The sequence below is a fragment of the Idiotropiscis lumnitzeri genome, chromosome 21, assembly GCF_059441095.1.
Source record: "Idiotropiscis lumnitzeri isolate Australia: NSW breed Sydney's pygmy pipehorse chromosome 21, RoL_Ilum_1.0, whole genome shotgun sequence".
NCBI lineage: Eukaryota > Metazoa > Chordata > Actinopteri > Syngnathiformes > Syngnathidae > Idiotropiscis > Idiotropiscis lumnitzeri.
The window spans coordinates 4,030,660-4,043,892 of NC_142411.1; the positions used below are offsets into that span (position 1 = coordinate 4,030,660).

At 44.5% G+C, this 13,233-nt stretch overlaps 1 protein-coding gene across 9 annotated transcripts in view; it reads right to left on the reverse strand.

Annotated features, from left to right (window-relative positions):
- The window catches only part of eya4 (EYA transcriptional coactivator and phosphatase 4), a 29,727-nt gene that overhangs the window by 5,240 nt on the left and 11,254 nt on the right, over window positions 1-13,233 (reverse strand). For 5 of the 9 annotated variants that reach the window (XR_015840116.1, XM_088285566.1, XM_088285564.1 and 2 more), the window contains exons 1-10: window positions 6,565-6,980; window positions 6,445-6,494; window positions 5,306-5,430; window positions 3,083-3,160; window positions 2,420-2,486; window positions 2,066-2,205; window positions 1,846-1,989; window positions 1,648-1,730; window positions 843-1,020; window positions 5-141 (exon numbers count right to left, since the gene is read on the reverse strand). Coding sequence is in view for 8 of the 9 variants with exons in the window: in XM_088285566.1 (XP_088141692.1) it covers window positions 5-141; window positions 843-1,020; window positions 1,648-1,730; window positions 1,846-1,989; window positions 2,066-2,205; window positions 2,420-2,486; window positions 3,083-3,160; window positions 5,306-5,430; window positions 6,445-6,494; window positions 6,565-6,813 (1,251 nt within the window). In the remaining variant the exon portion in view is untranslated. Of the gene's footprint in view, window positions 1-4; window positions 142-842; window positions 1,021-1,647; window positions 1,731-1,845; window positions 1,990-2,065; window positions 2,206-2,419; window positions 2,487-3,082; window positions 3,161-3,910; window positions 3,995-5,305; window positions 5,431-6,444; window positions 6,495-6,564; window positions 6,981-10,520; window positions 10,900-13,233 lie in introns of those variants that run through there. The other 4 variants (XM_088285572.1, XM_088285570.1, XM_088285571.1 and 1 more) reach the window with 4 other exon arrangements.

Consider the following 13,233-nt stretch of genomic DNA (forward strand, 5'->3'; position numbering starts at 1 on the left):
TCACCTCCAGGTCGCTGTCGGGCGGAGGCGACGGGTTGTTCTTGCGGCTCCTGCCTCGTGACTTCGACCCGCCGCTCCGGCACGCTCGCTCGTCCAGGTCCTTGATGGGCGTGGAGGGCCTCTGCACTGTGTCAAAGTCTCCTGCGGTTTGCAGACAAACAAATCGGGTAACGGTGCATTTCACTTTTATTCTCCAAAAGCTACCGTCCAAATCTACAATCCGTTTGCACGCATGCCGCAAAAGGCCAGATGCTTCCCACCACACTGCGGTAACTCGAACCCGACCGAGCTTGGCCTCTCATATTGTTATGTCTCAATCAGAACGGGGGGAAACAAAGGGGGGTGGAGGTGGAAGGCACAAGAAGGGAACGAGTAATAGTGCCACGATATGCTCAGCCAAGATAAACTACAGCAAGCGGGGGAAGGGGGGGGAGGGGGGGGCAGGTCTGCACGTGTTCGAAATGGGCAAAAGTATTGGGACACATGGAAGTGATGATGGACGAAAAAAGCCTCGACCAGACGAAAAAAGTCTTTCATACTTAACAAAACATCATCTTCCCCAATTTCTTTTCCCGAAGGCCTAATAAGAACCATGAGTGCTGCAATAAACGATGAGTTGACAAAGCACCGCAAAAGAATCTCGGCATGGAAAAAAAGGAGGACGTGAGGACAGACCAATAGTGCCAATTTGTGAAAATGTTTGGTATATTTGAACAATGTTGTAGATTTTAATCTAGATCACACTTTCTGGTTTTTCTTTTGAAACTCGAATGTGGCACCAACTTTTGCCCGCGCCTGGTATAAGCGTGACAAAAAACGAACGGAAACCATGGCACACCCACCTTGGTGAAGTTCTGCCGCCTGGCCGGTCATGGCCGGCGCGGGGTCCTGCAACTGGTAGGCGGCCACGGTGGTGCCGCTGCCATCCACGCTGCTGGGGGTCATATACGTCCCGTACGTGGAGGCGGAATAATACTGGGCGTACTGGTTTTGGCCAAAGCTTGTATAGGAGGGATATTCCTGCAGAGAGAACAAGATCACAAGGGATGTTTTGTGGCTTTTATTTTTTTTTTTAACAAGATAGCGTTCCCCGCGATGTTATCTCGATTTCCCTCCATTCGGATTTCTTTTACATTCCCAAAAGGCTGGTTTTGATGGTTTTTACTGAGCCGGCGGAGAAGGCGGTTTTACGAGTCCTCCTACTAAATCTGCAAAGGCTTTGTAAACGAGTGCGTGCCCCACAAACACGCACACATTAAAACCCTTTTACTGCCAAAGAAACAATCCATCCAACAGACCCGGCTAAATATTCCCAACAAAGTCAGTGTGTCTCTATTGTAAAATCGTTGCATTATTTGATTCCCGCGTCTGTAAAAATACTTTTTTTTCCCTTAAATGCTATTGCAAATGTGCCTTTGAGGAAAAACAAAGCTTCAGCTCGTCCGATGACGTTGCTTGGATCCGCTTGTGTAACATCTGCTGCGATGCGGACAAATGCCAAGGGAGATTGCATGGGAAAGTTCATATTTAAGATGTTTAACAGTTATGCTTCAAGCAGAAGTAGCGAACAATTGTTTTGTTTTTATTCGTATTAGGCCACTGCGGTGATTGAGAACAAGATGTGCTAAAAAAGCTGCAACTTGGTACCTGCTGCGTTGCAGTGTAGTTGGCGGGACTGGAAACAGAGTTGTTGGTGGCGTAGAGGCCGGAAGAAGGTGTGAAACTTGAACCTGGAAGGAAGATCACCAAGACAATGAGTGGCAAAAGAACAGAACAAGACTGTTTTTATTTCATTTTATTTTTATTGTTATAATTATTATGATTTTTTTTTTCTATTGTAGTGACCTGGCATCTGGTAAGGCGAGTAGGCCGTCTGTCCGGGCTGGGGTGTGGTGAAGCCGGGGCTGTAGCTGAGGCCCGTCTGGAGAGGAGACTGACTCTGCGCCAGGCCACTCTCCGTCTTGATGCCTGGCAGCATCACACCCAGGTCTAAATTAATAAGAAAGTGACAAGATGTCATTCTGTTATTTACTCAATGGATAAATCAGAGTGTGTGTCTTGTTACCGTAGCCGGACAGTCCATAGGCTTGCCCCGTTTGCGAATACGTGTAGACGGTGGACTGCTGCATGCTGCTGAACTGCGGCTGGCCCGCGTACGCCGGCATGGACGAGGCGGGCGGCGTGGACAAGATGTGAGGGTACGGCCTGAAGCAGGAAATGAACCAGTCGACCATTTCATAATCAGCTGGCAATTCGACACTTCACAGTGGCAGAAAGGTAAATGACTTGTGCTGATAGGAACGAAACAAAATTATTTGTGTTTGGGCTGTTTGCGTGAGGGGGGATAAAATGGAGCGGATTTGTTAATGAGCTGCATAGAGGAGATGGCCACACGGCTTGACGGCAAGAGGCTACTTACTTCGAAGGGTACAGCGGAGGAGAGTACTGGTGCGCCGAGCGAGGACTGTATCCGCTGCTCGTGATGACTGCAAACAAAAGTTACCCATTAAAAGCTTTTTATAAATACACGTCCTTATAATACTAATAAAGATGACTTTATTTTCAGGTGTGTATCGATAAAATTAAATATTGTGAAAAATATTACTTCAGTAGATCAATTTAAAAGGTGAACATCCTTATAAAGGGCCTGATTTACTACTACTAGGTGCAATCTTGATTGCTCACGTGACTTTAAATACTGCGTCTGATGGATTATTTCACTCACACATATTTTTTTTAAATTTAAAATCAAATAACAAATAATTGAATGAGAAATGAATACAAAATAATCAAATCCAGATGACTAGCTAAATAAACGCTGTCGCCCATAAGTCATCCTCTGCTCACAGTGTGTGTCACCCCAAATGATAAAACGCTTCCTCTTTGCAGCATTGTGGCCGACGTCATCCAAGACCGAGCCGTCGCGTTTCGGGATTGAAGTTTATCAGCGAGGCTGCCGCTTCGCTCAAATTGATGACGTTGTTTGTGCGTGTGCCAGTGGACACCTCCACTTGATGGTAAGTTCCTCACACCCCAAAATACGTGTGTGTGTGTGTGTGTGCACAGTGTATGCGTGTGTTACCTGAGCCGGCGTACGAGTCCAGTACTGCGTCGCCTGTCGTGGTCACTGCATCACTGTTGTTCATGGGCTCTGTTTTCACTTTGAAATAAAGTTAAGTTAGGAATTTGAGTCTTAGGTGAGGCACGCAAAGAGGAACACACACACACACACACACACCAACGTGTTGAGCCACATTTCCACCAAGCAATGCCATACAATTTAAAGCGGTTCTGCATTTTTTGGAGCGCTCCTACTGTGGCAAACTGGACTAATTGGTGGAAATGTTTGCGTGCGTCTGTGTGGACATAAAATGCCATTGCAAAAGTTCCCTCTGCATGATCGATTTGACCAAATCAAGGAATGAAGTTGGTAAAGTGATACCTTGACTTACAGTATCTTAATTTTGTCTATCCATATTAAAAAAAATGACAAAAATGAAAAAGTGGTGGCTCACAAGTTGGGGCATGTAAGTCAAGGTACCACTGTTGTTGAACAAAAATTTTAAATTATTATATCAGTGGTGGGGAAACCTTTTCCCATTTGTTTGGCAAAATTATGATTTTATTATGTTATTATAATAATTAGTTGTTCTGATCTTTATTGATTTTACACATGCCGCAGTTTGCCCACCACTGTCCGAAAATCATGAGAACTGTGCCAATGTTTCATTCCAAAACACATGCACGCAGTATCACAGGCAAAAAAAAAAAAAAAAAAAACCTTCCCAGCAAACTCAAAAGCAATCCGAGCCATTTCAGCAAAAATAAACACAACATTAGCCTTAAAAGTACAATCTGGGCTGTATGTAGGTAAGGGCTGCTGTCAGTTCACACGCATGCACCTCTGTACCATAGTCCTTGGAGGTTGGTGCTGGGGGCGGGCTGCTGCAGCCCAGCAGCCAATCAGCCGTGTTTAGAACAGTCATGTTTTCACCTACAAAATGCAAGGCGGGAATGCTGTGAGCACATAATAATGTTGTTTTGTAACGGTGCAGTGAACCCTAGTTTATCCTGGACTGGATAACATCCCTTTGAGGAAATTAAAAGACTCTCTTGCCTTGTTCTCCAAATAAGAAGTGATTGCTCCAAGCCATTTTTGTCACGGTGAAAGAGTCCTAGTTGAAGTTCACTGTAAAACTGTCCGAAAGCCTCTAGATATAGTATAAAATGCCATAGACGGGCGAACGGAAATTAGCAAAGATGTTACGGGTTACGGTCTCCCGCCGCTTCCCACCCAGCGGGCCAGAGCCGGCTGATGTCAGGTGAGGGGAATGCGAGCGATGTCGTTTGTTTTGGCCGCCGGTGTGCCGTCCCGCCTCGGTTCGGCTTCGGCCCCGCTAACTGTGAGCTCATCGCCAAATGATTAAAACGTGTCGGAGTAGGATGCAAAGTGCTGAGAAGGAGGGACGAGTTCGGGGGCCTACAAGAGGAGAATATCGTGGTCTGAAAGAGCTGAGGCGATGACGGACATGACGCTTTAATACTCTTGTCGGGGAAATAGTTTCCAGTGGGATTTTGGAGCGTTTCATCCGTTCCCGCTGCCAAGTGGTTAGCGGCAAAAGTGCCTCAGTGTGTATTTACACTTGACTGCTTGTGCCAGCGTTGTTGGCACGTCAAGGAAACGGCAAAAAATGCTCTCTGGACATCAAAAGTCAAAGATGGGCCTTAAAAATGTGGTAACAGTGCACCAGATGGCACAGCTTTTCTTACATTTCATTTCTAAAATATATTTGATGGTAACTTAACAGCGCAGTGCAAAATTACGAGAAAGCCGTAATTCTACGGACCAAGTCCATGATCTAGTAGTTCCAATCTCGTCAGTGGTCGGCAAATTTGTTTCCTGCTAGCTTCCTGCTCCATTTGCCACAGCAATAAAATGAGTGAAGGGATACATTTGACTGCTTTAACAGACAGAAAAATGACTAAACATAATGTGAAGAATGCTTCTAACTGGGAACTTTTGCCGATCACTTGCAAGATTGGAAGCAAGTCCCGAACCATTCACGCTTGCATACTTCACACCTATAGAAGATTTTAAAGTCTTTAATTAAGGTAAAATGCCAGTATGAGGAAACTGGGAGGCTCGAGAGTGCCCATGGAAAATTTGTGGCGTTCCACAAGGCTCACTACTCAGTCAACAAAGTTTTAGAATTTAGTTTTGGACCAGATCACCAACGCATACAAGCCGCTTTTTTTTTTTTTCTCCTTTTCTATGCGCTACTGTCGCAGCAACACGGCCGCTCACCTCCTGTTCCATTGGCGGTGATCGCGGAGGGGCTGCCGAGGTTGTTCTTGTCCAGCTTGGAGCCGCTCGAATCGCCGCCACCCACGCGATTATGAGGACTGGCTAGGTCCTGCATTTCCATAGACCTGTTAGGGTTCGCAGTGATGGGAGACGACAGGTGAAAGGTTAAGAACCGCACTTATGGATGTCAGTAAATCCTTGCGTCCAGTCATTTTGTTTATTCTGCTCATGTGGGATGTAAATAAACATAAAAAGAAGTAGAACAAATAAAACGCTTGCCGATGATTTTCGCGTTACACGCTGCGGCAAAACCCGCAACCACACGTGTGCCATGGCGCAATGTTGACTCAAGTGTGTATAGCGCGTCTGTACGGCTGGCTGCGTGTGTGTGTGTGTGTGTGTAGTGAGTCACGTCGCCCGCAGGCAGGCGGGTCACACTTTTTATTTTTTTTTTGCGGCACATCAAAGCCAGAGGAGATGGTAAAGATGGAGGGAGAATTCAAACAAACGCGCACGTGTGTCGCGGTTCAAGGAGGCGGGTCCAAGCTTTCTCGTCTCGTCTCGGCCGCGCTAACAAACCCGCAAGTCAGACTGACAGCTTTAAACATTTCACTCGCACCAGACAAGACTTGGCTCAGCTTGAGAAGTTTAAACATTCCAACTCGGCTTTCAATCACAAAATTCAATTTTTTTTAATTTTTTTATCGTGAACGTATCTAAACGGCACATATTCGACCTAATCAGTGTTCTGGCTCTTTCGTATGGGTCAAAAAATGTCCCCCCCCCCCCCCCCCTTTGTCTTTCAACAGAAGGAAATGACTCTTCTCCGTCTTTTTAGTGATGGCATCAGTTGGTGTTTCATGAACTCGTCTTTTCTGCTATTCACATTAAGAGCGCGTATCGAGACGCATTACTTGATATTTACGCGTGCAGATGTGGAAAATTGACCACAAGGATTAGTGTCAAAAAGAACGGGCTTGCACCCCTCCCTTGCCACAGCACACACTGAGGTCTTTATGGTGAGTAGAAAAGCGGAGATTCATTGCCTTCATTCAAAAAAATGTGGACTTGATGTGCACCACTATTTTATTTTTTTTGTGTGTGTGTCTGTGTGTACTGTTGCTTAAATGTTCATTTACCTGCTTTCGGAAGGGTCTGGAACATGAGAGTCACTGTTTGATTTCTTTACCTGCAAATGACGCAAAGCAGAAATATTCAGTTAGTCGACATGACATTTACATTTTTTTATCCTTCCTGACCTCCTTACTTAAGGCTTGCTTTTTATTCTTCCCCTGCCGTTGCAGAAAGCAGCTCCTTGCAAGTGTTCTCATTTTGTATTCATGCGCAAGATTGTTTGTCGTTGCACCTTCCAAATTTGGCTCGCAACACAAAGCAGAAAAATGACGACGCGTAGTTTCATTCGATGAAAAACTGGTAAACGTCCCCATTGTTGGACGTAAATAACCCAAAATTGACAGAGGCGTTAAGTGGCCTCGAAGTTTGGACATTAACTTTCTCTTGTTCACCCTTGACCCTGAACCATGCCCGCTTTGAGCCCCTTACACTCCTCTTTAAAGGGTTGAAAGGTCACGGTGGGGTCACGTTAGGTCACAATAGGAGCTGGGGCCTGTCTTTCACCTCTCGTCGGCGGCCGACACTATAATGAGATGTGACATTCGCTCACGTCAATCAGCGCACGCCGGAGCTTGTACATTTTATGAATGTAAAAAAAAAAAAAGGAAAAAAATGCAGCCGAGCCTTAAAGTGCACACAGGTCGCACGTGTGTGTGTGTGCGTCTGCCACAGCGGGTCTCTATTAAAATTCCTCCCTCTTATTTGGGACAGGAACTAATTAGGACAGTAAATGGAGGGAGGAGCCACAGGCAATGTGTACCAGCTGCCCTCTAATCACTGTGTCAACACGCTGCTGAGGTGTAGGCCACGCGTGCTGGACACACACGTGGAGACACACACACACACACACACACACAAAATCGACATGGGCGGCGTGTGCGCGAGATATTTGCAAAAGAGTACAATCACAGTCAATGGGAACAAAGTGCCGAGCCAAGCAGCTATCTGGAAAACGGGAGCTGCACATTGTCAATAATCTGCCACGTTTTCATTTTATTATTATTATTATTTTTTTTTTTCGAATCAGTGCGCTTAATAGAACGGATGGCATTTCTTCCGTTGGTGTGCGACGATTGCTAATGCTAAGAACAAAGCTTGTGCTTCTCAGGCCTGTATAGACACACGAGTGACGCCGGTTTTGAAAAATGTCTTGGAGTTGAGGTTAATTTATCCGTAACTGTACAAAATCGCTGAGCATTTTTTTTTTTTTGACAACATTCCACATTTCTGACTGATTCAAACCATCCGAACGTCAAGCCTTTCACACCGATTAGGACAATTCTGAGAAGTATTCCTCACATTCCTTAAATTCCCAAATTTTCACGATAAAATTCCCAAAAGCAGAATTGACCTCTCATCCTTCCACTTTTCTTGACCGCTTCAAACCATTCCAACTTCAAACTGTTCAGCCTTCACATTAATTTCTGCAGAAAGTTTGAATGCACATTTTCTGTCAGTGACCTTCCCAGTGTGTGTGTGCGTGCGTGTGCGCGCGCGTGTCAATGCTGTTATTATTTGGGTGACATGTTTCTGATTAGAGGTTCCACGCAGAGAGTCCAATAAGAAGCGGCACTTGGCTGTTTAAGACGGGCGACGGGGGCGAAGGGGCCCTCGCATGGATCACTTTACACACACTTTCATGTCGCGTTTCATGCTTTGCTGAAATTTAACAAGGCTGTCAGTCACGGCGTCGGCGAGAGCGAGGCCGTGAGAAAGCCATCACGCACACACGCACGGGAGGGAACAGACAATCCTGGCTGTTTCTGTCTCGACACGACCCACGACAACACAAGCACACTTTGATCCCCGACAAAGCTCGTCGTTCATTGTGCGTGGACACTCTGGCCTCGGTGACAACATCCCTCAGACATTCACTCTTAGATTTAATTCTAAATACAGAACATGCAAATGTCTGCCGTTGCACAGAGGGAATAATTCTCTAATCATTTAATGCTTTTGAGTGTGTTGGTCGGCGTGCACGGCATCAGGAGTGCGAGGCCTTCTAATGCTTTGACCCTCGAGCTAAATGAGGCGGCCAAAATACTTGAATTGGCTTTTGGCCCATTGAAAACGGCAACCGCAATAATCCACGTTGTTAATGTTATGCATCTCTGACTGCAACCATATTTGGTACCTTTGGAAATGGAGCCCTCGCCATTGGAAATATCAAGAGAAATGTGCAGAATGTGCCGTTTATGAGAAAGAAATATCCTGGATTTACAGTAACCTTCTGAAGAGTTCCTCAAGAAACTTATTGCGTGATAACATCTCAAATGATAATCCCACGGAATCATTACACTTGAAAATAAACCATGGTTGAATCGTAGCGCAGCCTACGTATCGGTCAAAATGTCTTTATCGGAGCCACGCCCACCCAGAATAGATTTGTGTCAAGCTAGTTCGCTAACTGCTAGCTATTAGTAATTTAGAATTAGGACCTTGATTCATTCAATAACTACAACATGTTTCAACATGCTAGCTAGTAATTAAATATTTTTTTTGCTAGCTAGTCATTTAGCTGCCTGTCTAGCTAGCTTGCTAACTCCTAGCTATTTATAATTTAAATCATCACCTCATTCTGTTATGTGAGGTCATCTTAATTCAGTCACATTTTTTACCGTTTTTATTTGGATAAGGTCTATGCAGCTGGCCGAGCATCTAATCTGCTAGCCACTGATTTATTGGGTATGTCATTGGATATTATTAATCTCATGATAAATAAAAACTCAGAATTAAAAAAAAATTAAAATTCATGCATAAATACTTGTGCTAATAATGCAATAACAAAAAATGTAAAAAAAATTAAATAGGGTCCTTAAAAAAATTATTTGGGTCCTTGCTAGGCGCTGAATAAATAAATTAGTACTTTTAGTTACAGGAAGTGAGCGAATTGACATTATAGAAAGTTGACCAGTGCATTACACAGTGAATGGAATTGAAAAAGGTCTTAAAAATGAGCTTGCCTCCTAGTCAGGAGATTCAGAGTTTGAATCTGGCAACCAGCTGAGGGTGTTTGACCCTAATGAGGGCAAGTGCAACTCGCCAACAGATAGATGGTAGAGAAAAAGATGCAAATGCTGATACCGCAGTGGTGCTTGAGCAATAAAAATGAATACAAACTGTCCTATTGGATTAAAAAAAAAAAAAAATCCTCCTTTCTGTTATCTTCTAGAGACGACCACCAAGCCAGAAGAAGCCATCTGTGTCACCTGAGCCAGTTGGGAAAAAAAAAGAGTCGACCTTTGAACCCGACGGCCGGGCGAGCGCCCGTGAACACAGCCTGCCTGATGCTGCGTCGAGCCCCTCAGGGGAAGGAACAACAACAACAAAAAAAGAACTCCAGGTAATTAGTGCTAAATTAATAAGTGGCATTTATTTAGAGGAATGACCCGCAATTAGTTTCGTGTTGCTGTTCAATGTTAATGTTTGTTCTTGTGTGTGCATGGGAAAAACACGCTCGCTTTGTTTTGAGTTTGCATAAACGTGATGTGAACAAAATTAGTTGTCGGCATACACACGTATTCTTTTAGGTAATTTTCAGAAAAATATCCATAATTTGCATTTACAGACGCAAGATGTCTTGCCACCTATGAAAGTTTTCTCGGTTTCATTTTAATTTTTTTTTTATTGGGGCAATTTACATGACACACACTCGGCACTGTAACTGTAAAATATGATATAATTAATATTTCTTAAAATAGACACTGACTGATCCGATGCGATTAGTCTGACTTGACAAATAATTCTCATTTTTGACAGAGATATTAATTCGATGTTATTATTGCAAACTGCATCATACTGAGAGCTACTTGTAATATGTTCGCTGTTGTATTAAGCAACACGAGGGGCGCCAAAATATTAGGAACGGTAGATCCGGAAATGTATGAACAACCTCACAATATGTTCTTATAATCTACTCCTAACAAAAAAAAAACCTTTTTCGACTTTAAAATGAGACCTTCTGGACCAAAAATATAAAAAAGGAAATAATTGTACATATAACATTGACGTATTCTGTACATAAACCAATGATTAAAAAACCCCAAAAATCCTGAAATGACGACACAAGCAAGCGTCTTACCTCAAGAGTGAAGTCAGGTCACTTTGCAGTTGTGCACGTCTGCACATTACACAAGGCGGTGTCATCCGCCGGTCTGCTTACACACACAAACGCACGCACGCACACAACCACTGGGTCCAATTAAAAGTGCGTTAATGGTCCCGCAGGTACCACGTCGCTTTGCGTCTCGTTATGCGTGACAAACCGTCGTTAATTCCCTCCTCTCATCTTTTCGCTTTTCTTAAAAAGTCCTCAAAAGTTTGGAAGCCCTCAATAAAAAGCAAAAAAAGGCAGCGTTAAAAGTCGCTTTTGACTCCACGTCCTCCCAGGCGGTCCATCCATGCACAGCTGCTGTCTTGCTCAAGTCCACTAATGGGGAGCGTTTCACTCACCCTTGCTATCCCCTCCTCCTCTTGCTCCTCTCTGGTGCGCCCTCCCTCGCTCGCTCCTCCTCAAACTCGCTCTCTCACCTGTCACTCACTTCACATTTTTCGAGTCATTCCGTTCGCGAATGGACAACCGAAATGAAAACATCTCTGTGTAGTGAAAATGAATGTCCGCTAAATTTGACGCACCACAGAGACGCCAGTCGTTCACATACCACTTCTCAATTGAATGATTAAAGAAATTGCAAGGTGTAAAAACTGTTTTAAAGTAGAAAAAAAAAAAATCAAGGCCTTCTCTCAGCTCTTACTGCGTGCGCAATTTTTTATGAATAAAGCCAGGGGACTAACTGGCAAAAAAGGGTCAAGTGCCCAGCTCTGTCTGTTTCAAGTACGATGAGGCACTTTAAAGTGGCCTCGCTAACCGACACATTTTTATTTCATAACAGACACATTTTCTAACGGCACGTCACCTGTGCGCCGGATAACCGCTAACGGAATAGCTCAAGTTCTTCAAACAGTCGGGGGCAGGGTGACTCATGACCCAGGTGCATCACTGAGATCTGCACCTGAACACCCCACACACCAGTCGGTGTTAAATGGAGCCACCTGGGAAGAATGTGTGTGTGTGCCGTATGTATGACCACCAACTGCAATGCTTCAAATACAGTTTTTAGTTGTCTTTACATCGAGAAAAAATAGCACCCAAAAAAAAGTGATTGTAAAGAACTGGATTTTTCTATCAAGTGTTCGCCTTTAAGGGGCGTGGTTTAGTCAGCTGAAGTTGGGTGCTGTGTGAGCTTCTGGTTGACAGCAGTTCTTTCTCTTTTCTCAGTTTGTATATTGTTTGTCCCGTTCTATTAAGTGAAGGGTCAATTCTCCAGAATTCCACAAGTTTTATTTGGTGGGGTTGAAGGGTTTTGGTTGCGCTCCGCCAAGAATCATGTGCCTCCGCCTAACAGAGGAGCGCCATGGAATTTTTGGACGACATACTTGAGGACTAAAAATACTGATGTCACTCTTGTGTGGAAAGTTGCTCCAATGAACAGCAATTCACACTGAGGAATCGGATATGGGTTATTAAAGCGACCATTATTAAGCTCTATTGTTTTTTTTGGGGTAAGAGAAAACAGAAGTTTCTGTATTTTGGTATTTTTGTACACAACTGCAGGTAAAAAGGGTCGTCGGCGCCGCTGTGGGAGTGAACACAGCCGGATTACTTCCTGGCCAATAAAAGTGGCTTCACTCATTCCCTTTAAATTCAGCACCCTGATCGTTGTCTGTGTGTGAAAACAAACTCGTCGAACCAACAGCGATAGTAGAAAAAAAACACACAAGCCACCAAATTGACAAGGTAGAGTTGTATCACTCCTGCGCTCTAACAGAAAAAAAAGTGAATTTCCCCCCAGGGATCGATAAAGCGGAGTAAATAAAAACTAAAAGTGAGTCCACAGACCGCGGTGGGCCGTTACTCCCCCCCTGCCCCAACCCAATAAATACATTGATTGATAGAGTGTGCGAGGACCCATGTGCGCAAACACTTTGGCGAGGCGGTCACGTGTGCGCACGGAGGACGACGTGTCAGAAGAGATTAGGGGTGTCGGCGAAAAGCGTAGGACAACTCAAGCGCTTCATTCTTAGCCAGGCGGGAGCCCTTGTGGAGGGAGGAGGAGGCGAGGGGCGTCTTTTGCCTCCCCCAAAAAACATCCCTGATGAAATATTTTCACTGCAAGTGGAGAAGGCTGGCCAGGGAGGTGACCTAAAACATGCCTGAAGAAAAAAAAAACAGTAGCACGGCGTGGGTGTATCACAGGAGAGAAAACAAAACGGGTCGTATATTTGACGCGTAAATGACAAGCGGACTTTTGTTGATGTTTTACCATTTCAAGTGTTCGTAAGAGACGCCGCGACAACAACACGGCCGTTTGTCTTCCAGCAGACCGAAACGCACTTCTCCGCTATTTAACACCGCTACTAAATCTAGTGGGACCTCGGCTTACGAGTGCCAACTTGTGAGTTTTTACAGTCGAGCTTTCGCTTTGTGACCCGAGACAAAATTTGAGGACCCGTTTATTTTTTTTATTTCTTTTGTCAAGGTTAGTCTGACTAAAAGCAAATGAAAGCAAGCTATGATTTTTGAGAGGACGTTCCCCGCTCAAGTTCCCCTGGGGGTGAACGCGTGCATTACCTCGCGTACTCTGTGGACCCCTTTACCCCCAATTTACGAAACGCTTCGGATCACTGCGTGGGACGATGAAAAACAAAAGGCAGACTGAGTCACAACTAAATGTCATAGCGCTTTGATTCCGGGAAATTAATTGATGTGTCACGGTTTTTCGGACAGAAAACCG